This window comes from Leptopilina boulardi, unplaced genomic scaffold, assembly GCF_019393585.1.
Source record: "Leptopilina boulardi isolate dan_hultmark-lab unplaced genomic scaffold, ZJU_Lbou_2.1 LbouV2_337, whole genome shotgun sequence".
Lineage (NCBI taxonomy): Eukaryota > Metazoa > Arthropoda > Insecta > Hymenoptera > Figitidae > Leptopilina > Leptopilina boulardi.
Genome location: NW_026137904.1, coordinates 975071 through 998575, shown reverse-complemented (window position 1 = coordinate 998575; position 23505 = coordinate 975071). Strand labels below are relative to the sequence as shown.

At 24.0% G+C, this 23505-nt stretch overlaps 5 protein-coding genes across 13 annotated transcripts; 2 read left to right on the top strand and 3 right to left on the bottom strand.

Annotated features, from left to right (window-relative positions):
• The first annotated feature begins 22 nt into the window (after positions 1-22).
• Positions 23-11821, top strand: LOC127285659 (nuclear receptor coactivator 5). Of its 6 annotated transcripts, none has more exons than XR_007843622.1 (9): positions 23-141; positions 664-918; positions 990-1046; positions 1083-1752; positions 1814-1897; positions 1974-2173; positions 2253-2672; positions 6672-6787; positions 11634-11821. XR_007843622.1 is itself a non-coding variant. In XM_051311786.1 (8 exons), the coding sequence occupies exons 2-8, from the start codon at positions 684-686 to the stop codon at positions 11636-11638; spliced, it is 1671 nt and encodes a 556-aa protein (XP_051167743.1). In that variant the 5' UTR covers positions 23-141; positions 664-683; the 3' UTR covers positions 11639-11821. The 6 variants fall into 6 exon arrangements, 4 of the variants coding, with proteins under 4 accessions (XP_051167743.1, XP_051167742.1, XP_051167741.1 ...); XR_007843623.1 differs by lacking the exon at positions 11634-11821 and adding an exon at positions 7698-8146; XM_051311786.1 differs by lacking the exon at positions 6672-6787.
• Positions 4511-7802, bottom strand: LOC127285658 (SET and MYND domain-containing protein 4-like). 4 transcript variants are annotated; one of them, XM_051311778.1, is made up of 8 exons: positions 7654-7802; positions 7314-7530; positions 6632-7247; positions 6270-6556; positions 5835-6118; positions 5281-5758; positions 4886-5161; positions 4511-4748 (listed from the first exon to the last, which is right to left on the bottom strand). In XM_051311778.1, exons 2-8 carry the CDS (start codon positions 7495-7497, stop codon positions 4720-4722), a joined length of 2154 nt encoding a protein of 717 aa, XP_051167735.1. In that variant the 5' UTR covers positions 7498-7530; positions 7654-7802; the 3' UTR covers positions 4511-4719. The 4 variants fall into 4 exon arrangements, with proteins under 4 accessions (XP_051167735.1, XP_051167737.1, XP_051167736.1 ...); XM_051311780.1 differs by lacking the exon at positions 4886-5161; XM_051311779.1 differs by lacking the exon at positions 4511-4748 and having other exon boundaries at positions 4969-5063.
• LOC127285665 (prefoldin subunit 4) lies at positions 8098-9188 on the bottom strand. The gene is made up of 4 exons (XM_051311793.1): positions 9021-9188; positions 8834-8938; positions 8542-8658; positions 8098-8425 (listed from the first exon to the last, which is right to left on the bottom strand). The coding sequence occupies exons 1-4, from the start codon at positions 9057-9059 to the stop codon at positions 8273-8275; spliced, it is 414 nt and encodes a 137-aa protein (XP_051167750.1). The 5' UTR covers positions 9060-9188; the 3' UTR covers positions 8098-8272.
• Positions 9522-11367, bottom strand: LOC127285664 (farnesol dehydrogenase-like). Its single transcript, XM_051311792.1, has 5 exons — positions 11097-11367; positions 10479-10644; positions 10210-10336; positions 9925-10054; positions 9522-9832 (listed from the first exon to the last, which is right to left on the bottom strand). The coding sequence occupies exons 1-5, from the start codon at positions 11226-11228 to the stop codon at positions 9638-9640; spliced, it is 750 nt and encodes a 249-aa protein (XP_051167749.1). The 5' UTR covers positions 11229-11367; the 3' UTR covers positions 9522-9637.
• Positions 11822-13017: 1196 nt separating the features above from the next.
• On the top strand, positions 13018-20027 carry LOC127285642 (uncharacterized). Its single transcript, XM_051311763.1, has 6 exons — positions 13018-13138; positions 13423-13608; positions 13774-14127; positions 17009-17251; positions 19333-19475; positions 19665-20027. The coding sequence occupies exons 1-6, from the start codon at positions 13046-13048 to the stop codon at positions 19753-19755; spliced, it is 1110 nt and encodes a 369-aa protein (XP_051167720.1). The 5' UTR covers positions 13018-13045; the 3' UTR covers positions 19756-20027.
• Positions 20028-23505: the final 3478 nt, after the last annotated feature.

Genomic DNA, 23505 nt, shown 5'->3' with positions numbered 1-23505 from the left:
ATTGACGTAAACTAGGGTAAATTGTCTTTACATCATTTCAGTTTCATCACCCTGTTGATGTGTTGTAATTGCGGCTGCTTATTGATATATTAATAATTGGTGATGCTTTAAGAATTTCGATAGAAAGAATTTATTATAAAGGTAAATTTTTTTGTTTTTAGTGAAATAGATTTCTTATTTAAAACATAAAGTTATAAATTGAAATTGTAAGTATAAGCAAATAATAATAATGCCTAAATTTTTAAAATATAACCTAAAAATTTTATATCGAGATAAATTACTCTTTATATTTTTTTCTCTATAATAAATTTACTTAATTGTCTATTTTATAAATGTTAACAAATTCTTCAATAAAATTCAAAATGTTTTATTAGAAAAAAGATTGAATTTTTGAAATTATAAACAGAAAATATTTGTACTTTAAAGTACTTTTAATATTTTCTATTTTGGTACTTAATTTCTAATTCTCTCTTGTACTGTCAATATTAATGTTATTTATAACTATTTTATTTTTTGAAAATCAGTTTTGCAACATAGTTCTTATGTTTGTAATGATTGAAAAATTAGAAAGTTGAAAATTTTCAACTATTACGATTTTAAGTAAAATTGATAACTTAATGTAATAATTAGTAAAATTCATTAATATACATACATTTTAACTAGATTTACGGACACGGTAAATTATGGCTAATAGACTTTTAAAGGATCCAGCAACAGCCAGTAGTAGAATTTTTGTAGGACATTTGCAGACAGAAACTCTAAACAGAGCTGAATTTGAAGAACATTTTGCAAAGTATGGTTCAGTTGTGGGATCAGTAATAAATCGTGGTTTCGCTTTTGTACAATTTGATGACGAGCCAGCTGCACGAGCTGCTATACAGAGTGAAAACGGTGCAATGTTTAAAGGAAGACGAATGGGTATGTAATAAATATATATTGGAATAAAAAGTTAAAAATTATTGTACCTAACCTAAAATATGTGTTTTTAGATGTAAAACCTGCGAAGCAGGATGGTCCAGGAGGTGGTATGGGTGGTGGCGGAGGAGGTATGGGAGGAAATGTTGGCGGCGGTATGGGAGGAGGGATGGGCGACGGAATGAATAGACAAGGTGGACCAAAACCATTTGGTTTTGGAAACGATTCATTTAAAGGTGGAAATCAAAATTTTCGGGGAAATAATCAGAATTTTGGCGGTGGAAATTCAAATATGGGAAATGATAATTCATTTCAAAATACATCAATGCGAGGAAGTGATGAATCATTAAATCGAGGGGATCAATTTAATGACAACAATATGGGAGGTCGAGATAATAATGATCAATTTAATAATGACAGACAGGGTAATCAGAATAGAGGCGGTAATGATTCATTTGGAGGTGGAAATCAAAATAGAGGTGGCAATCAGTTTGGTGGAGGTGGACCTAATCGACCTGGTGGTATGTTAAATCAAGGTATGGGAGGTGGTGGAGGAGGAGGTGGCGGCGGCGGTAGAAAACGTGGTTCTAGAGGTGGCAAAAATCGAAAAAATATGGATAATTCTGGAGGACCTGGTGGTCCTGGTAATCAGGGAGGTCCGGGTGGTCCTGGTTTTAGAGATCGCAGTCCAATAAATAGAAATAATCGTATGGACGACATGGGTGGACGTGACTGGGATATGGGTAAACCAAATATGGGAGGAAGAGGAGGTCCTGGTTTCGGTCGGGATTCTTTCAATGATGGAAATCGTTACGATGATTATAAACCTCAATTTGGGTAAAGATTTTTTATTTATTTTAATTTAATTATAAAATTATAATTATTTTGATTTTTACAGGCCATCTGTACCACCTTCTGATTATCCTCCGGCACAAATGGAAAAGAATGACTGTGAGATTATTGTTGTTAACAAATCCTTGACGTTAGTATAATTACAAATTGTTAAATCAAAAAATATTCACTAAAAATTTGTTTTAAAAATTGTTTTCCTTTTTTAGGGAATATGCTGAAGTAATTGAATCACGTCTTAAAAAAATAGGACTGACGGTAGATTTGTTATTTCCAAATGAAGAAGTTCCTCTAAGTCGAGTACTTGGAAATATTGCAAGTAGAGGTTGTTTATACGCAGTGGTGATCATGCCTGTTAATCAAGAACATCGTTCTTTAACATTAAATATTTTACACGGCTTACCACAAGGTAACTATTTCAATTTGAAAGCCGCGATTGACAATTAAAAAACAAAAATAATAAAACTAATAATAATAATTGATTTCAGAACACAGAAATATGCCCGTGGAAGATGCGATAAATTTAATTGCACGTGATTTTGCTAATTGTAAAGCTGGTAATCGTTCGGTTCCATTAAATATTCCTAGCAATAATGATCGTCATCCTGATGCTGTTCAAGTGCTATTGAATATGTTAGCTGACAATTTGCAATTAACGGTTCTTCAATACGATAGGATAATAAAATATTTGGAAATAAAAAGAGAAGAGCAAGTACAAATTGAAATTGGAGATTCAAAAGATTTACATAATACAAGTACACTATCAGTCAGTGATCCAAAACAAGCTGAACTACAGTCAAGAATTCTTAACATTCTCAATAGTAATAAGACAAATACAACTGGACCAGCGCCGAGTCCAGTTCCAGCTCCTACACCAGCTCCAGTACCTTCAACCACTTGGGGATCGGGTAACAAATTCATGTTTTTAAAAATACTTTTAAAATTATATTTCAAGTTTTATGACGCCTTTTAATGACGTGACAAATTTTTTTAATAGTATTCATGATACATAACGCGAATTTTAGGTTTTTTTTTTCAAATTTAACACCGTGGATTTTTTAATCGTTGAATTTATCAACGACTCGATATTTTTTTTCAATATTCACGAATTTTCGTGCAATTTTAATAATTTAAATATTCTCGTGTCGCGTTTTTACTGCTTTATAAAACTGCATATTCTCAATATTGCAGGATAAAGCGATTATTTTACTAAAAAGGATTTACATCCGTTTCGCAAAATAAATCTGCCTGGGATTTGCATTTTACGTTAATGATATTGTTTCTTCTTTCAAGTATCTATATAGGCTTTTTTTTATTATCGCAATTTATTCAGTGCAAAATGGTTTATTTGCGCCTTTTTTTAAAAAACAAACCAAGCAGATTTCGTGCGCAATTTAAAAAATTTCCGCGTTTTCATTTTGGTACTCAAAAAAAAAGTATCAGTATTTACTCGTGTTGTGAAAACAGAGACGAATCTCTAGGAACTAAGCAAGTTATAAAGGTAACGAAAAACTTTTATTGATTCAATTTTTTAGTCATTCTAATTTAATTTAAAGTACTGTATGTTTGCAATCACAAATATTTTTTTTTTTTAATTATTACATTCACTTGATAAAATAATCTTTTGTAAATATAAAATTTTTATAATCTACTAATATGAATAACTTGCTTACTTGTTGGTAAATTTCAATTTAATATTTCATTAAAAAAAAAATTGGTGTCGAAAAAGTGATATAAGTGTGATAAAAATGCTGTTTTTTGTGCTCACAACTGAAAACTTGATGAAAGCAATATTATGCCCAGCAGCTTCAACAACCGCCGTTTCATCGACGACAACAACTACAACATCAGGGGTCACTCCATCGCCACTTCTCAATGATCCAACTGTACAAAAGGCTCTAGACAGTCTTTTACAAGGAAATTTATTGAAAAGCATTGGAGAACCACAATCACCTGCAACAACATCTGCACCACTATTTGCCGCATTTCCCAACATTGGTCGTTTTTAACCAATTTATATTTTGATACTGATGAGTTTTTTTTTAAATTTATCTAATCACCATGCAAAATTGCTTTTCTTTTTAAAGTGTAGACAAATTGATGCAGTAAATATATTGTAGTAAACACGTTTTTATAACGGATAGAAAGAAAAAAAGTTTTACATGCATAATTTCATACGACAAAAAATTATTTACACTCATAAGTGAATTATTATCACTGAAATATTTAATTAGACTACTTTTGAAATAACTTGAATATAAAATAAATTTAGTGAGTAGGTATCGTTTACACTTTAAAGACAAATGCATTGTCACATAATTATACTCCCTTTTTATTATTCATTAAATATTTGCGGGAAATATTACATTTTAAGTATTTAGTTTTATTTTTCAACGTAATCTAAAAAACTTAATGAAAAATACGTAAACAATTATTCCATTTTGAAAAGTTCTTCTCGCAAAAATACATATTTTTCGCTAAGTAATTAATAGATTACTTATACATTTGTATGAAGAAAAATAATATTTAATGTTTTATTTCCACTACAGAATGTCTTATTTAGTTGTGTGCACATTTAATTCATTTATATAAAATTTCAATTAAAGTGAGTACTTTTTCAGAATTAAATTAAATATTACTTATTTTTTGTAAAGAAATCAATTTCTTTAAGATTTGCATGAATTAAGAACATAATTTGTATATGAAATTAATTTGTTTCGAATTGAAAACAATTAAATAAATAAGGAGTGCAGGTGTAAAAAAAAAATTATTATTTTTTTTTCATTCAATTTGGAATAGACTTGAAATTTATTATTTAAATATTTTCTTTAAAGACATAAATTGTATTGTGTTGATACGCATAAAAACAATATGTATGTCCTTAATAAATGTCGTACTCATAAACCAGTTATTTATATATATATCTATATACTTACTCTTTATGTATTTTTATGGTTAAAATGGTATTTCACAGTGATCAGGATCTAGAAAATAAAATAAAAATTTCTTAATTTATATCTACGCGTGAATGTCAAATTACCAGCTTTTTTTGTATATCTGTTGATAATTATTGCGTTCTTATTTTAATTTTTAATCACAATTAATAATATTAATCACTTACTAAAAATTGCATATAATATAACTCTCAGACAAACAAGAAAATAGAAGTGCAAGCTAAAATGAGAGGGATTAAAAAACCGCATGTAGACGTCAATATTTTTTTTTTTTTTTTTTTTTTTCATAGCAGATGTGCATTTAACGAGTTTTGTAAGACCAGCAGCTGTATTTATTGAGATAACCTGATAGAATTGACAAATTTTTTCGATATAATATTTATACATAAGAAAAAAACAATTTTTTTTTTGAAGCGTAGCGATTGTTGATAACATGTATAAAGCTAGAATAGAAGAATGAAAAAAAAAAAGTTGTTTCAATTAGTGAAATATGTTGTGCGAACAGTGAGCAAGCAGCGTTTAAAGAAAAAAAAAAAAAGATTTCAAATATTATAAAATTTACCTAAATAATAGCTTTTTAGATATTGCATTCCATGAACGATTTCTTCACATGGCATTTTTGCTTCTTTGTACAAAATTTTAAGAATACATTTAGCTGCATCAATATCATATTTATTTTTAAGTAATCTCTTTTTAAATGGCAATAATTTTTCCACGAGTTCTTTGTTCTTTGATATTGATCCCACATGATTTTGTAATATTTCACGATAAGTTGGCCAATCTGAAATACAAGCTGGACAATCACAATTGAAAAAATAATCGTCCATCATTTTTTTTCGTCTTTCAATTAGTGCTATGTGTTGATGTCCTCCGCCATAGCTTGTAAAAATTTGATCCCCCGGAGAAATTGTCTCCAATGCACGTGTTATCATTGTTAATCCCTCAAAATGTCTCAATGTATTTGGAGCACATGAATGATTATACAAACTGTGCACAATATAAAGACCTGAACCGACCTTGACTCCTGGCGTTTGTTGTATCTAAATTCAAAATTAAATTTATTTATTTAATTTATTATAATAATAATAATAAATAAATAATTTACAGAAATTTTACCGAGAAACTATTGGAAGACATAATAACACTGGCTCTAAACATAATACTTCCACAAAATGTTATATCCGGTAATTTGCTGATTTTTTTTAATTCATCCATTTGGTATTTATTACCAAAAAATTTAGTTTTCGTTGCTAAAAGCATTGTGGCTAATGCTGAGAGACAAGCAAATGCACTAATTCCAATTGGTAGTCTTGCTGACATATTTGTTGCAAGACTTAAAGCCGATTTGGCACTTGTGCTATCAAAAATATCATTTTCTGTAAACCCTGATGTTCTTCTATCTGAAAAAGGTATATTTACATTTTCTTCTTTGTCGTAAAAAAAGAATTTTGAAAGTGAATTTAAATAAATTTTCCAATAATTTGAATTGAATTTAAAATTTGAAATTTATTTTCACACACTCCTTTATTGATTAAACAATTAAATCAAAACCTGTATTAGATTCTGCAATTTTCAAATCCTCACGTAATTTGTCAATTCCTGTGCCATTTGAAGTGGCAATTATAAGAAATCTTACAATTTTTGAAAGCATACGAATTTTATCTCTATCAATATTCAGTAAATTTGACAATAATGTTAAAATATAACATTCAGTGCAATGTGCAAGTTTCCAGTCTAATTGTTTACATTTTTCTGAACAATATTGAGCAATTGGACATTTTGAACATGGAATTAAATTATAACTTCTTGTCAGACAGTGAAAACAATGTGTATAATATCTAAAAAAAAAATTTTTTTTTAAGAAATGTAAATATTAAATTGTTTTTTATATTGAATTTTGAAAAAAAATGTACTTGTCTTGATAAATAACGTAAGCAAATGGATCTTCTACAGAAATGATGTCACCGGGTTCAAAGTATTGTGTTGCCACCATGTGACGTCCATATTTTTCTGAATATCTCACATTAACACCATTGCTGACAACTGGTGTCTCTTCACTTGGACCATGTGTGAGTATAAGATTTTCTTTATTATCATTTATTAAAAATTGTGATTGTGTCTTTGATGTTCCAGGTAATAAAAAATCTTCTCTTATTTCATTATCTTTTGGTTCTTCCAAATCTTGTATAACATTTTGTATTAAGGGGAATTTTTTCTTTATTTTATTATTCGATTCATTATTATTTTCAAATGGATCAAACGATTCAAAATTTCCCGATGAATTCATTAAATTTCCTAATGCCTTTCGGCCACGTTCTTTTAGTTTTTCTCGTTTCTCTTCTGGATAGCCGTGTGATAATGCGGCATCAATGTCAATTAGACAATTTTTATAAAATTTTTTACGATACAAAGCCGCCGAACGATTTGCATGTGCGTAGCCCATTAATTCTTCACTGTCCGCATAAGCGAGACTTTTTGTAAAACTCTCAATTGCTTCTAAATCATTGCCAGCAATGAAATGTTGATTTCCTATTTTAAAAATTTATAAAAAAATAAATCTCATTTTGATTTTAATTTAAAAAATTATAAATCTACCTTCATTTCTGTAATGTAATGAATTTTTTTCGTTTTTAATTTCTGGCTCCACATCCGGTAATGCCGATTTGGACATATTTTGCAAAACATAACTAATCAGTGCTTCACTTTCTTTTTGTAATCCGTAACCCGCTTGTGAATTATTTTGTATTAAATTAAAAATTAGTGTTTTTACTAATTCCATCTCCTTTTTTAAAATGAAAATTAACAATATTCACTAAAAAAGAAAATAATATAAAAAATAGTTTATAAATCTGAAACTTGGAATAAATTGTTTAATTTAAAATTATCGACAATATTTTTTATTTGCGTCTTAATTAAAAAGAATATTGTCACTTACATTTCTATTAATTCGCTACTATTAAAATTCCGCGCTTTGCACAGCTGAAAAGCGTCTAGGGCTAAAATTGAGCTAAATGGGCAAGAGCGGTCAACGTACTAATTGTAAAATGCTACGAGGTGAAACTAAAATTATCCTCAGGAGAAAGGTAGTGGGAAAGCTTATTACGTCAATAAATAGAATTGGCAAAATTCAAATTACCATTGAAGATAAATATTGTATACAATAGATTAAAGTGGAAAAGATTTAATTTATCAAAAATTAAATAAATCCATTTTTTTATTATCAAAAAAAATTTAGAGTAATTTTTATTTTTTCAGTTATGCAAAAAAAGCTTCTTTTTTGATTCGATTTCCTAGAATTAAAAATTAATCGTTATTTCTTTTTCAGTGTGGAACATATTTTTTTTTTTTTTTTTTTTTTAAATAAATATTTTAAGAAAAATTGAATTTTCCAATTTAATCCTTTTTTGGTGAGTATTATGAGAAAAGTATACATTTATTGTAAATAATTTGTTTTTAATTGTAAAGTAATGAAGATTTTGTTTCAATTAAATATACTGTATAAAAGGTTATTATGTGCTCTGTTTTTTATTTACTGTAAATGATATATGCAATCCTTAGTCTTCCTCTGCCTCTAAATTAATGTGACTTCCAAATTTGGCATATAATTGTGCTTTTAATTCAGTCATTTCTTCTTTTAGACTGGCACATTTTGTTTCCAAAGTCGATATCTCAGCTTGCTTTTTCTTTTTAGCTTGCTCTAAAGAGCTCTAAAGAAAATAAGAAAGTAATAATTAAATTTTATGCAAAACAAAAATTTTTCTTTTATTTGCAGTTTTTTTTTTAAAGTTCTTTGTGTAATTGTCATTTTATATTTTAAAATTACCTGAGTTTTTTCAAGTCCTTGAGCTATGAAAACTTCTCCAAATTGAAATGGAATTTTAACATCATCATCTAGAAGGGCAATTTCGTCACAAGCATCTTCTAAATTTTGAAGATCACTCTAATGATAAAACAAAAAAAAAATCACACATTAATATTATATGTACTATTATTATTTAAATTGTAATTGTTAAAGTATACGTAAATTGTTTTTTATTATCATTAATTTCAAGTAAAGTAATTTTGAGGTTAAGAACTCGCATGCGGTAAAAATTAGATAAAAATATTGAAAATACCTGTTTAACTTTTAGTTCCTCTTTAAAGTCTTCCATTTTTGCATTTTGTTTTGCAAATTTATTAATTTTTTGTTGATCCTCAAAGGTAATATGAACATCTGAGTCCTAAATTTAAAATGTTTATGTTAAGTTTCTTTTTTTTTTTAAAACAAAGTTCGAAATTTCAATCTTTAAAAAGTAAACATACCGGTTGAAATCCACCTTGAGCAGTTTTACCACCAGCCATTGTGCATTAATTTTATAAATTGATAATTATTATTCTTACTAATTTTAGATATCAAGTATCGTGTGGGATCACAAAACACTAATTTCTTTCCATTTTTGTCACTTTTTCAGCTGTCTTTTGCGATCACTAATGCGCATGATCAAATAATCATTGCGCCAGTAGTACCAACATTTTCTAATTAAAGAAAATAATTACTTTCTATTTTATTTTTTCTTTATTAAATATGTATTATAAATAATGATCAAATATAAAAAAAAATCATTAGAATTAAATAATTTATTATTAAGCAATAATATATGTTTATTTTTTCAAATTTTTAAATATTCAAATAACGTATAAACAGTTGGTAGTATTTGAAATTGAATTCAACCAATAAGTATCATTTAATTCAAAAATTGTAAATTTGAAAATTAATATTACGCGCGTTATAATAATTTTAATAACATTGAACTGTTTTAATAATTCTTCTTTAATAATATTTTTAATTATTATATTAAATCGTTACACTATTTGTTATTGTTATTATTATTCATTGGATACATAATTTTATAATTAAAATTTTTTTTTTTTAATAAATTTTAAAACACTTCACCGAGAGGTTTAATTGTCAATTCAGTTATTTGAACACGAGGATTTGTTCCCAAAATATAAACAATAGCATCAGCAATATCTTCTGATTGTAATGCAGGTAAATTAAGTATATTATTAGCAAAACTTTTATCTTCAGCGTTGGCTCCAAAAATTTCAGTTTGAACCACACCAGGACTGATGCTCTATGAAAATTAAATAATTAAAATGAAAATTAAATAAATTGTTAATAATTAAATATTAAATAAATAATAAATATTAAATAAATTTTACTCACCGTACATCTTATTTTAGTTCCTAATAATTCTATTTCCATTGTTGTCGTTAATGCAGTGACTGCATGTTTTGTTGCTGGATAAACATTAAAAAATGTATCAGTTGTTCTTAAAACTCTATGCCCAAGAATGCTGTAACAAATAATTCAAAAAAAATTTTTTTTTTTTTCTTAGAAAAATGTTCTTAAAAGTACAATATTTTAATAAAAAAAATTAAAAATATACGTAAACTATTAATTAGGATTAAGAAAATTTTTATAGATAAAAATTTAGAACGAAAAACAAACCTGTTTATATTAATTATATGTCCTTCTGATCCCGATTTTTTCATTAGTTTCACAGCTTCCACTGTGCAATATAATAATCCCATAATATTCACATTAACTATTTTATTCATTACATCCCTATCCGCATCTGTTGATTAAAAATTTTTTTATTTATTTATTACATTAATATATTTTTTAATTATTCAAAAATTATTTTATATAAAAATTAAATTTATAAATAAAAAAAAATTAAATTTAAAAAAAAAAAAAAATTTCAATTTGATAAATACCAAAAATTGTTGCAGGGGTCATAAGTCCAGCATTATTTATAAGCACATCAACTCCTCCCAAAGTGCTACTTATCCATTTGAATGCTTCAGCAATTTTTATTTCACTTGAAATGTCACATTCATAGGCATAAAATTTTCCCTTTCCTTTAAAAGATTTCATGTCATTCTGAAATTAAAAAAAAAAAAAAAAGAAAATATAATTATAATACTAATTTTTTTAGCGTATTCAGAAATTATAGCTAATTAATTATACAGATCGCTTTATATAAATTTCAATTAATTTTTCTATAGCTACTTATTAGCGGTTTTAATGTTTCTAAATTATTTTTCATGATTCTGAAAAAATAATTTACAATCATTGTCGACAGACCTATAAATAACTTAAAAAAAAATCTAATTTTAAAAATTAAATAATTTTTTAAAAAAATTTAATTTTAAAAATTAAATAATTTTTTAAAAAAATTTAATTTTAAAAATTAAATCATTTTTTAAAAAAATTTAATTTTAAAAATTAAATCATTTTTTAAAAAAATTTAATTTTAAAAATTAAATAAATTTTTTTAAATATTTTTTTTTATAATACAAAATGAAAATAATTAATTCTTGTATTATTTTTACCTCCATTTTCGCTTTTCTTCTGGCTAATCCAACGACAATCATTCCTTCTTTCATTAAATATTGTGCTGTTGCCAATCCAATGCCAGATGAAGCACCAGTCACTACGGCCACTTTTCCAATCCATCGATTCATTTTTTTTTTTTTTTTTAAATTTGTTTAAATTAAAAAAACTGTAATTAAAATTTATTTAAACAAATTTTAATAAATATCACAAATAAAAAAAAATTATTTTTATAGATCTGAGACGATGTTTTACTGTTGAGACTATTTTTGCAAATGCACAGTACACGTCTATTTTATACATAGATGACAAAATTAAAAAGCAATGACTTGCAATTAATTGTAATACACAATAATTTTACAGCAAGACAATATAAAATAATAATTGTTTTTTGACAAATGACTAGTAATCTAAAAAAGATTATTGTTTTACAAAATGTATTTGTATATTAAAAATCATTAATTAATTATTTTAAAAAAATTGTGATCATTAGAAAATTTTTTTTTTTTTTAATGAATTTTATTCTTTCTTTTCAGATTGAGAGGAATATTCAAGATGCGCATATTTACAAGGGTTGGGATTTTAAACTTACATTTTCAACTCCCGTTCATACAGTGAAAGTGTTTTATGCGAATTCACGTTCTTCTTCAACTTCTCTAATCTCATTGCATAGAAGATTCTTGCAGTAAGCGTCAGTATCTTTGTATAAATATAAAAACAAAAATTCAAAGTGATTGTCACAAATTATTGAATTTTGAATGAAAATTACTATTGTGATGTTAGAACTGATTTTTTCTACTTTAAGTGTTAATTTTTCATTGGAAAACTCAAAGGTACTTAAAATATTTTATAATACTCGTTTTGCTTTTATTTTTTATATTTGTTTTTTTTTTTTTAATTTGATTAAAAAAATCAAAAATATTTATAGATAACTAAAAAATATGTTTCAAAATAGTCGGTTGACTATTATCAAATAAATATTTATTTGAACCAAATAATTTTTATTTGTATTAATTCCAAATAATTTTTGATTTTGAAATACAATTTCAATTCAAATAATAATTAATACAAATAAATATTTATTTTATTATTTTTTTTTTCATTAGTCAAGTAATCGATTATTTGAATAATAAATTTTTTTATCAGTGTAGTTATTAAAAGTTAAATTTATTTTTGAATGTAATAATTAAAACAGAAGATCTCTTCAATCAATAAAAAATTTTTTTATAAATTATCCGTGAAATTTACTTTTTTTTTCGTTAATTTATTTTATAAGATATATCGTAGAAAAATTGTTTTTTCTAGAGAAAATTTTTTATTTCATGAGGGAAAAAAAAGGAATATTTGGTTTTTCCTTTTTTTTTTTTTTGAAATTTCACATCAATAATTTTGAACTTTACTATAATAGAGAACAATATATAAATACGTAATCAAAAAGAGATAATTAGTGAGAATACACTATATTATTTAACGTAACGGAATGTGATTGTTCTTGTGAAAGGGATACGTATATACCATCTTTTAAGATCGTCAAACTAGATTGTAAAGATCCATTCACTTTGTATATTTTTTTCCAATAGACGTAATTTCCTATTGATAAGGTTTAAGTCACGACAACACTTTTTTTTTTTACTGTGATTACATATGATTTTTTAAAAAAAAATTCTAGTAATCAAAAATCAAAAACTAATAAAATAATGAAAATATTTATATTTGAAATTTAATTTTACTTTTTAAATTAAAAAAAAAATTTTAAAGAAGCAATTAAATTTGAAATATAAAAGTGTGAAAAAAAAAAAAAAATTTAGTTTTCGACTTATTAAATTTTATTATTCATAAAATGTTGTCGTAAATTATATACTGTAGCATATTCAATGGTGTAAAACATCTGCAGATAATACGTAACTCAAGCATCTTTATAGGGAAAGTAACATAATCTAAGAAGGATATGGTACAGAGCATCAGGATGAAGAAATCTGAATGGGCATACAGTATATATTTTACAATCATGTATCTATTGGTTCAGACACTTGCTGACAAGGTTTTTATTTCATTATATTTTCAATATAAATTTTTTCAAGAAAAAAAATTTCATAAAATTGTCTGATTAACAATATTTATCATATTTATATATTATTATTTAAAGATAATAATTATTTTAATAATTATCTTTAAATTTCGATTTAAAAATCATTTTAGAAACTATTTTTATAGATTACGAATTGTAATCTTTTGGCAAAATAATAAAAATAATACAATTTTAATAATAAATTAATAATAAATTAATAATAAATTAATAATAAAAATAATAAATTTTATATTTAGGAGAAGCGGCAAATTTTTAGAGAACAAGTACTGCCTGCATTGGGAGGCAAAATTCCTGAAGAGGCATTCAAAACCGAAAGATTAGCTCTTAATCGTCTCAATAAAGAGGGCATCACAATTGAAGATCGTCATCCCCGTGTAAAACATCATCATCAAAAGCATTCCTCCTCAAAAGATATTCTCAAGGCGAGTACATTAATTAATTATTTATTTATTAAATTTTCATTATCAAAATACAAATTTAATTGAAATTAACAAAATTTATTAACAATTAAATTCCATTTTTATTAAAATTTAATTAAATTCAATTTTTATTAAAAAAAATTAATTAACTCGATTTTTTGTCAAAAGGTTTATGTCACACAGGACAATAATTATAAGCAAGTTGATACAACGTACATAATACGAAAACCAATTGAACACGGAAATAATCAACAAACGAACAGTCATTTGAATTATAAATTTAATGTTTTTAATAATAAGCCACAAATTTATTCGAGTCATCAGGAGCACAATTTGCAATTATTAATGAAATCTAAAATACATGAACCTATTATTATTCAACCATCAGTTCATCCTGCGACAAATAATAATTATTATCAGAAATCTTACTATCCATCTTTGACTTTTCTTTATGACTGGGATACATTTTATAAACTCTTGAATGACTATTACAGAAATGTTGCTATCATTAATTCACAGCAGGTAAATTTTTTTTTTTTTTACAAAATTAATTTTATTCATCATATTTGCAAATGTAAATTAAAAAAGTTTATTTTCTTTAACAATATTTATTTAGTCAGAAAAAATAAAAAATCATAAATAATTTATAATATTGTAAAATGTTACGTTACATCTCAAATGAAAGTGCAATCTAAGATGAATCCACGTGTTATTACATGTTTGTAGGAGAATCTTCACAAATCATATATATATATACTTTTATTATCCAACGTATATTGAAGATACATTTCAATTCACTTTCTCAGATGAAATCTTGATATTAATAAAATGTTTAAAAGTCACTTTACTTTATAAATTAGCTATAAAAGTTAATTAATTATTACACTATTAAATTTAAATATACGTTTATTTATTAATTAAATTTATTTTTTGTTAATATATTAATTAAATTATTAATTTAATTTCACTTTTACAGATCATCTAGGAATGTAACAAAAATGTTTTCAACAAAAAGTTCATCATGTTAATTAAGCATCTTTATACAGTGATTTAGATTGTAGAGGAATGAATGTTATAAAATAAGACTGTTATTTCAAAAGTGCTAGTTAAAAAAAAATGTGACTATTCGTTATGTCAGATAATGAAACAAATGATCATTAATTTGTCATTATTATATTGTTCTCGAATCAAGTTTAGAAAAATTTTTAATTACAAAATTAAATTATTCCGTCAATTCAATATTATAAAAAATCAGAATAATGAATGTCGAATTTACTGATAATATTTTGTGATAGATATATTTTAAGATAAATATTATATAGAAATAATTTTGTACTTTTTAATATAATTTTTGATATTAATGGATATTAATTTTATATTTACAAAAATTCAGAAAAAATTTATTTAAAATGACGATTCTCTTTTAATGAGAAAAAAAATAGAATAAATATTATTGTAAAATATTACACTGAAAAAAAAATTTATTTGATTCAAATACTCGATTATTTGACTATTATTAAATAAATATTTTCTGGAACCAAATAATTTCTCTATTTGAAATAAGTACCATTTAATTGATTCAAATAATAATTATTTGATACAAATAATTATTTATAGTCAAATAATCGAAATATTTGAATTAAATAATTTTTTTTCGAGTGATATTACTCATTTCCTTTTTTGCGGAGAAAATTTCTTTTTCGTGTACAATAACACAGAAAATTATAAGGTATTAAAATAAGCTGCAACGCTTATTATTTTAATACAATTTTGCTTATTTTAATACCAAAATGGATTAAAAAAATAAAAAAAAAATAAAAAGAAAAATAAATAATATTAAAATAATAAGCGTAGCAGCTTATTTTAATGCCTTTTAATTTTCAGTGAATGTAAATTTATTGTAATACTCTTAATTTTGTTTACTCTAATATTTGTAATAAAAATAAAAATACAAAAAAAAAGTAATAAAATTAGAAAAACAATAAAAATTGTTTATAATAGATTTTGTATAAAAATAATCGAAATATAATAATTGCTATAAAAAAATGTTAATAAATTTCGATTTGTGAAAAAAAAAATTTCGGTTTTATATTTAATTGTTGATATAAAATTATTATTACTGAAGGAGAATGTGTTTGGCAAGGAACCTGTCTCTCCTGCAATTCTGGTTGAGAGTACAACATGCAACTGATTACGGTTCTGCAATTACCCATAAAACAACAACATACACGGGACATGCCTTGAGGGGGTAGTAGAAGGGGGCTGCCGCCATGGACTTTCTCTGTGTGACATAATTTCACACCGTCCAGCTGGACCAGTTTAACTTAACATCAAACACAGTTCAGATATGGCGAGGTGTGCTATCCATGTTATTGTTCTTTCCACCCTTTTGGTGTTGGCCACTTTCGAGCAAGGAAACAGTGACCATCAGGGTAAATCCGTTCAAGTAAGTCACTATAGATATAAAAAAAATATATATATTGAAATCCAATATAAACGAAATTAAGTCTCTCGATCATAAATTCTAATTGAAAAAAAATATATGAAAATCGTTTGCTTTATTTTACATCATTAATGTTGAATATTTTTTTTATACCAAGTTAATTTACACTTGCTTCAAAATTTTATGCGTTATAATGAACGTTCGATATTTACCACCGATAGTAAATATTTAATGTTTATTAAGGTATATAATTTTCTAATATTGCATTCCGATTTGTTTAATTGCATTCTTTGATGGAAAACAATTTCTATTTTCAACAATTTTTATTTCATTGTCTTTTTTTTTTTTTTAATAATTATTTATTAGTCAGATTAGTCTCGTTTTATGTTAACGAAAATAGAAAAAATTGTAATAATTATAACTGATTAATTAATTTTTCTTTTATTGTAATTTATAAATAATTTTTTGTCATAAACAAAAATTAAGTAAAAATTAATTAATGCTAGAAAATCATTTTTCGAAAATTCGATAAATATTTGAATTAACAATTTTTATTTCATTGTCTTTTTTTTATAATTATTTATTAGTCAGATCAGTCTCTTTTATGTTAACGAAAATAGAAAAATTTTTAATAATTAATTAGTATTTTGTTATTAATTTTTCTTTTATTGTAATTGTAATTTTTATTTTATAAATAATTTTTTGTCATAAAAAAAAATTATTTAATATTAAGTAAAAATTAATTAATGCTAGAAAATAATTTTTCGAGAATTCGATAAATATTTGAATTAACAATTTTTATTTCAATTTTCTTTTTTTTGTATAATTATTCATTAGATCAGTCTCCATGTGTAAAAAAAATTGTTATTGAAATTATTTAATTAAAAAAAAAATCATTTTTTCGAAAATTATTGTAAATAATTGAATTAACATATATTTTTTTTGTGTTAAAAAAAAAAGAAGCGACAAGCGGAATATTATAATGACTATACGGATTATCAAGAGTTCCAACAACCAATAATAGAAGAGGAACGGCCAACAATTTTATTGAAAAAAAAACAGGAGAAACAAGATTTTAGTAAAATTCCTGGTGAACCATGGGTGGATTATCCAATTTTTCACGTGGTACCACAGACTAAATTTTCATGCTCACACGTACCCGCCTTGCCAGGAATGTATGCGAATGTCGAAACTGGCTGTCAGGTAAAGAATTTCTTATTGTATATAGTATATATATAAATAAATATATAAATAAAAATATTAAACTCCTTCGATTTACAATTTCATGCCTCGTTAACGGCGTTCTTTTCACTTTCACATCTAGAGCAAGGATTTCCTTATTTACTTATGTACTTACATATATGCGATTGGAAAAAAAAAAAAAAAATTCACATGCAAATATTTCGGAAATGGGCGTTTTAATAAAATTATTGAGAAATTATATTTAATACAAAAAAAAAAACAAACAGAAATTTACAAATTATAATTTAAGTATTACAGTAATTATGAATTACGTGTAATAATTAAAATAATTAATTATAATCAAATTAATTAATTATAATTAAATTAATTATTACAAGTAAATTAATTAATTATAATTAAAATAATTAATTATATAATTAAATTAATTAATTATAATTTAATTAATTAATTAATTAATTAATTATTTACATGTAAATTATAATTAATTATTGCAATGAATTATCGAAAAATGTATAAATTACTTAACGTGGAATTTGAATATTTCAGCAGTATCTAAATCAATGAACATATTATCAAATAAATTGAAAATTTTCCATAATAGTAACAGTTATTTATAATTAATAGCGTTATTGAACTCGTGCATTGAACTCCCAACGTGATATTCTATATAATGTGTTTTAAATTAAATTCGATTGATCATAATTAAAAATGATTATAACAATTTATAATCAAGATATTTTAAAAATGTGAGAGGTAAAATTAAAAAAAAAAAAAAAAAAAAAAATTCTAAATACAAAATGTATAACAGTGGGGGTGGATGAAAGAAAAAAAAACAAGAAAAAAGATAAATATCATGCATATGCATTTTATTCAAGTACTTCAGTCAACCTAGATAGTTTCACAATTTAGATGTTTTGAGTGATAAGAAGGAAACAGGAAAGGCGGTATCAGCACCTTTGAGAACGGATAAAATGCAGTGTATTATCGGTGTGAAATCGTATCAAGGTCTATAAGCGGATGAAAGTATCCGCTAACGCACCAGGGTCACGCAGGTTATGAAATTATTATTAGAAAAAAGAAATCATCGAAGGTGGGGAAATTACGGTAATCTTAACGACTGATTAATAAACGGGAATTGCTGTTTCACTTTTTTTTCTTTTTTTTTTTTTGATTTCTTTTTATAGTAAAAGAAATAAAGAAATCTGGTAAAATTTACTATATATGTAAATAATAATTATTACTTTGAAGGAAATAACATTGAGAAAGACGTGAACTTTTGTCAGAATATAATATATCATTGGGAAATTGTTGAGGTATATCTAAATTAATGTATTTACAATTTATATATATATATATATATACATATGCGCGCATAAATTTGTAATTTTCTTTTCATTCACGAGGATGTCAATTATGCCTATTGTTATTATTATTAAGAGGACTAATTACTTGAAAAAAAATTCTTTAATAAAAAAAAAAGAAAATTTCTCTATCTCTTCGGAGAAAAAGATGTATAAATATAAAAACTGCATTCAAGTTGCGTAGTTAACTTTGAACAATACACAATACTTGCAAATTTCACAAATGTCGTTTTTCATTCTCACTTTTGCTTGTTTTTTTTTTTTGTTTAGACGAGTGTCATTGACTTTCTCACATTATTAGTTTTTTTTGTTAATTTTTCTGAGAAAAAAAAATTTGAAGTTTTCTAAAAAAAAATGTTTATGGCATTGAATTTCTCATGGGACAAAAATAACTTTTACTCCACTTGTAATAAGTTAATTAAAAAAGAGAAATACATTTTTTTGAAAAAAAAATTTTCAATTTGTAGAAATTAAAAAAAAAAATATTACGAATAAATATTTTTTAAATTGTAAAATAAATTATTTATAATATTTATTACAATTTTTATTATGTCATTCATTATTTTTTAATATTTTAATTTTAATTTTAATTTTTAATTTTAATATTTATTTTTAATTTTAATTTTCAATTTTAATTTTAATTTTTAGTTTTAATTTTAATTTTAATTTTTAATTTTTAATTTTTAATTTGAATAATTTTTGTAAAAAAAAAATTTACAGGCCTACCATGTGTGTCACGATGGTCGAGAAGGTGATCAAGGAGCAACTTTTCTTTGCGCCAATGGGACAATATTTAATCAACAAGAATTTAATTGCGATTGGTGGTACAATGTAAATTGTGGCGAAGCACCAAGATTTTACGAGTACGTTAATGTCAACAATTTTTTATTTAATATAATTATATAAACAATTCTGATTATTTTTAAAAAACTTATTAAATAAAATAAAAATTAGCAAATAATAGAAGTAATAAAAGCAATAAAAATAGAAAAATAAAAATAATTATTTTAATTGACAAAAGGAAATTTTTTCATTAATTAAAATTATTTCAGCTACAATCTCGATCCAGAAAAAAATCCCTATGTACCACAAGCTCACAAGGAAGCAATTCGCCGTGAAAAACTCAAAATTGTTGTTGTATAGGACCAAAAGGATTCATTGACGTACGTTTTTTTTTAAAAAAGAACATGTGAATATAAAGTGCGTTTATATTTATCCAAAGATCGTGAGTGAAATTATTTTATAAAAAAAAAGTGAATATTTTTATATTTATTTTTCTACTGTATACAAAGTTATTATAATATATAATTTTAAAAAAATATATAAAAAATATATTCTTAAAAATTATATTATATTATAAAAAATATATAATTTTTATTCTGTAATAAATAAAATTGATATATAAAATTAAAAAATTCTTTTGTTATATATAGAAATATCCTATAATACAATTAGAATTGGAAAAATATGTGAAATGAAAATACATTTGAAATGATATGAAATTACACATATATATATAGAGAGAATATATACTTCAAGGTGCTCAACTATTAATAATTTTATTATACAACACAATCAAAATAAACTCACGTAACATTTATATGTACACGAATTGCTACGTTATTATAACATATTCTGATTTCACATTTTTTTTTTTCCGCCTATTGCATTTATATTTAATAACAAAAGTGCCGACTTCTTTTTAACAATACAATGTATTTATTTTATACACACGGGGGACTAATATCAATGCTAATGAGTTCTATATTCAAAGATATTACGAAAAATGGTAAAAATCTTTTTTTTCTCTCTCTCTCTCTTTCTCTCGAAGAACACGTACTTATAGAGGCAAATAACTATCCTTTAGAATATATATGAAACTATAGTAATTGTCTATAAACATGGTCAGCTATTCATATTTTATATCTCTAAAAGAACCTCATTATGTAATTCACTATGAATTACTTTTCATTAAAATAACGCTAATTTAAATACGAGGGCAAAACAGAATATATATATATATATAGAGAGAGAGAAAAACTTGCCAACAATAAAGAGCTTAACGTTATATACAGTCAAATTATATATAACGGGGTTATATGCATATTGTGTCGTGTATTATCGGTTAATGTCTATAATTACATTTGAAATAAAAATTCTCAAGTTTTCAAAGAAAAACTTATAAATTATTTCTTATGAATGTGTAATAAATATTATAAGTGTTTTTTGTTATATATATTTGTATTTAAATGATTGGAATAAATTTTGTTTTCTTTATCTATTTTTTCACGACAGTGGAAAATATCGTGAGAATATTATAGAATATTAATTACAACTTTTTTTTCATATTACAAAAAAAAAAAAATTATTCAAATAATCGTTTATTATATAAATATTATTATTTCAGTCAAATTATATGTATTTAAATAAAATATTTGTTTTCAATTAAAAAAAATTATCGGTCTAAATAGGTACAATATTTATTTAAGGGAAATAAAAATTATTTGGTTCAAATAAAAATATTTATTTTGATAATATAGTCAAGATTATTTGAATCAAATCATTTTTTTCAGTGATAAAAGCTTATATTATACACTGAAAAAAATTATTTAATTCAAATAATCGATTAATTGACTATTATCAAATAAATATTTATTTGCATCAAATAATAATTATTTGATACAAATAAATATTTATTTGCATCAAATAAATATTTATTTGTATCAAATAATTATTATTTGAAATGGTATTTGTTTCAAATACAGAAATTATTGGTTCAAATACAGTTTATTTAATTCAATTATATTATTATTATTATTATTATTATTATTATTATTATTTAATTCAAATAATCGATTACTTGACTATTATCAAATAAATATTTATTTGTATCAAATAATTATTATTTGAAATCACAGAAAATTAAAAGGCATTAAAATAAGCTGCAACGCTTCTTATTTTAATCCAATTTTGCTTATTTTAATACCAAAATGGATTAAAATAAGTAAAATTGGATTAAAATAAGAAGCGTTGCAGCTTATTTTAATCCCTTTTAATTTTCTGTGATGGTATTTGTTTCAAATACAGAAATTATTGGTTCAAATACAGTTTATTTAATTGAATTATATTTGGTTTCAAAAAAATTATTTGGTTTCAAGTAAATATTTATTTGATTAGTCAAGTAATCGAGTATTTGAATCAAATAAATTTTTCTTCACTGTACATTTTAATGTGAAAAATAAAAAAAAAAATGTTAAAAATACAATTTATAATTTTTTCATAATTTATTTATAATTATAAATAATTTTTTTTGCTTAAAAATAATTTTTTAAAATTAAAAATAATTTTTTTAATTAAAAATAATTTTTTTTAATTAAAGTAAAATATCGTCTTCTACACACCCTTAAAATTGCAAAAAGAGCATGCATAACGGTATTATAAATAGAAAAATCGAGAATAATAAACTGTTACGGGTCAATATCAAGAAAAAAAAAATGTGATAAGACTTTTTTTTTTTTTTTGAACATATTGTATATAGTTCGAAATTGAAATAAACTATTAAACTGCCGGAAGTTAGGGAAATTTTGTAATAGGTGTTTGGAGGTGACTTACGAGACAGGAGTGATAATGCATAGAGCAGCAATCGTTAAGCAATTTTGTGTCTATATATATATATATATATATACATACAAAACAAAATATGATCTCGTAGGTCGCGTACACGTGATTTCACACGAATTTAACCTCTTGGCTGATAGATCTATCAGATGAAGTGGAAGCCCAATTTTATATGCCTTGGCGCGATATGCGAAAGTCCCAAGAAAAAAAAAGAAAAAAAAAAAAAACGATTTACACTATTACGAAAACACACTGTAAGGATACAATAAAGAGAGAATATAATGCAACGGAATTACCAGTTTTCGTATTAGCAAACAATATTATGTGAAAAAACAAACGAAGATGAATCGAACATGTTACAAGGGGTTAAATGTTCTTTTACAAAAAAAAAAAAATATATACAATTGTTCTTTATAGAGCCTTGTGATAATATTGCATTAACAATGATGAAATTGAGTTTCCTTTTTGATTGTTAAAATTATTTTTCTATCAATTTTTTTTTCAAGATTTGGAATTTTTTGAAAGAAAATCGCAATTCTTTATGAATTTAAATTATTTGTAATTTAAAAAAATTTATATTAACAATTTTTGAAAATTATATTTATTTTAAGTTTCCGATTGTTTTGTGGAAAATTGATTTTTTAAATATTTTCTTTATTCAAAAATTATATGCGTAAAGTGTGACTTTAACATTTTTATTGCATATTTAATGGATAATTTTCTTTTTAATGTTTATTGTTTTGCATATTTAAACTATATAATACTTTATTTAGCAGTAAAACAGTTATAGGAAAGTAAAAAAAAAAAAGAATAAAAAGTCACGTAAATTTAAAAACAAAAAAACAATTATGCGACTTTTTTCTTTTGCTCTCATTTCTCAGTCTTCTCGTAGAGTAATTTTAAATATAAATAAGAATTTTTAATTGTCTTTTATTTTTTTAAAAATAAAAATATAAAAAAGAGAAGAAAAAAATGTAAATTATTTACAAAATATTGTGAAAATGAAGATTGAAATGGTAATTTTGTTCTCGATTTGCATGTGGCATCTGTCGTTTCTAATATTCGTCAATTCATATAGAATCTGATCACACGCCCTGATATCACACGCCTTGATAACGCCATATACGCGTGCTTACTTAAGTGCATGTACAAGTAAGTGCAATGTACTTGTTAATAAATCTGCCGTGGGAAAGGTAATCGGTCCAAAGAAATGTTTCAAATCTATTATATATATATATATATATATATATCAAGAAAATCGAACTTTTGTCTAGA

Coding starts and splice junctions, on each gene's coding strand:
- LOC127285665 (XM_051311793.1), bottom strand. CDS start 9,059: ATGGCTGGTGGTAAAACTGCTCAAGGTGGATTTCAACCG. Junction 8,659..8,833: donor AGGAACTAAAAGTTAAACAG/GTATTTTCAATA, acceptor TTTTATCATTAG/AGTGATCTTCAAAATTTAGA. Junction 8,426..8,541: donor AAGGACTTGAAAAAACTCAG/GTAATTTTAAAA, acceptor TATTTTCTTTAG/AGCTCTTTAGAGCAAGCTAA.
- LOC127285658 (XM_051311778.1), bottom strand. CDS start 7,497: ATGGAATTAGTAAAAACACTAATTTTTAATTTAATACAAAATAATTCA. Junction 6,119..6,269: donor AATTGCAGAATCTAATACAG/GTTTTGATTTAA, acceptor TACCTTTTTCAG/ATAGAAGAACATCAGGGTTT. Junction 5,162..5,280: donor TCTAAAAAGCTATTATTTAG/GTAAATTTTATA, acceptor CTTCTATTCTAG/CTTTATACATGTTATCAACA.
- LOC127285642 (XM_051311763.1), top strand. CDS start 13,046: ATGGTACAGAGCATCAGGATGAAGAAATCTGAATGGGCATACAGTATA. Junction 13,139..13,422: donor TTCAGACACTTGCTGACAAG/GTTTTTATTTCA, acceptor TTTTATATTTAG/GAGAAGCGGCAAATTTTTAG. Junction 17,252..19,332: donor ATGTCGAAACTGGCTGTCAG/GTAAAGAATTTC, acceptor AAAAATTTACAG/GCCTACCATGTGTGTCACGA.
- LOC127285664 (XM_051311792.1), bottom strand. CDS start 11,228: ATGAATCGATGGATTGGAAAAGTGGCCGTAGTGACTGGTGCTTCATCT. Junction 10,645..11,096: donor GAAGAAAAGCGAAAATGGAG/GTAAAAATAATA, acceptor TTTTAATTTCAG/AATGACATGAAATCTTTTAA. Junction 9,833..9,924: donor GAACTAAAATAAGATGTACG/GTGAGTAAAATT, acceptor TAATTTTCATAG/AGCATCAGTCCTGGTGTGGT.
- LOC127285659 (XM_051311782.1), top strand. CDS start 684: ATGGCTAATAGACTTTTAAAGGATCCAGCAACAGCCAGTAGTAGAATT. Junction 1,753..1,813: donor GATTATAAACCTCAATTTGG/GTAAAGATTTTT, acceptor TGATTTTTACAG/GCCATCTGTACCACCTTCTG. Junction 2,673..3,567: donor TTCAACCACTTGGGGATCGG/GTAACAAATTCA, acceptor TATTATGCCCAG/CAGCTTCAACAACCGCCGTT.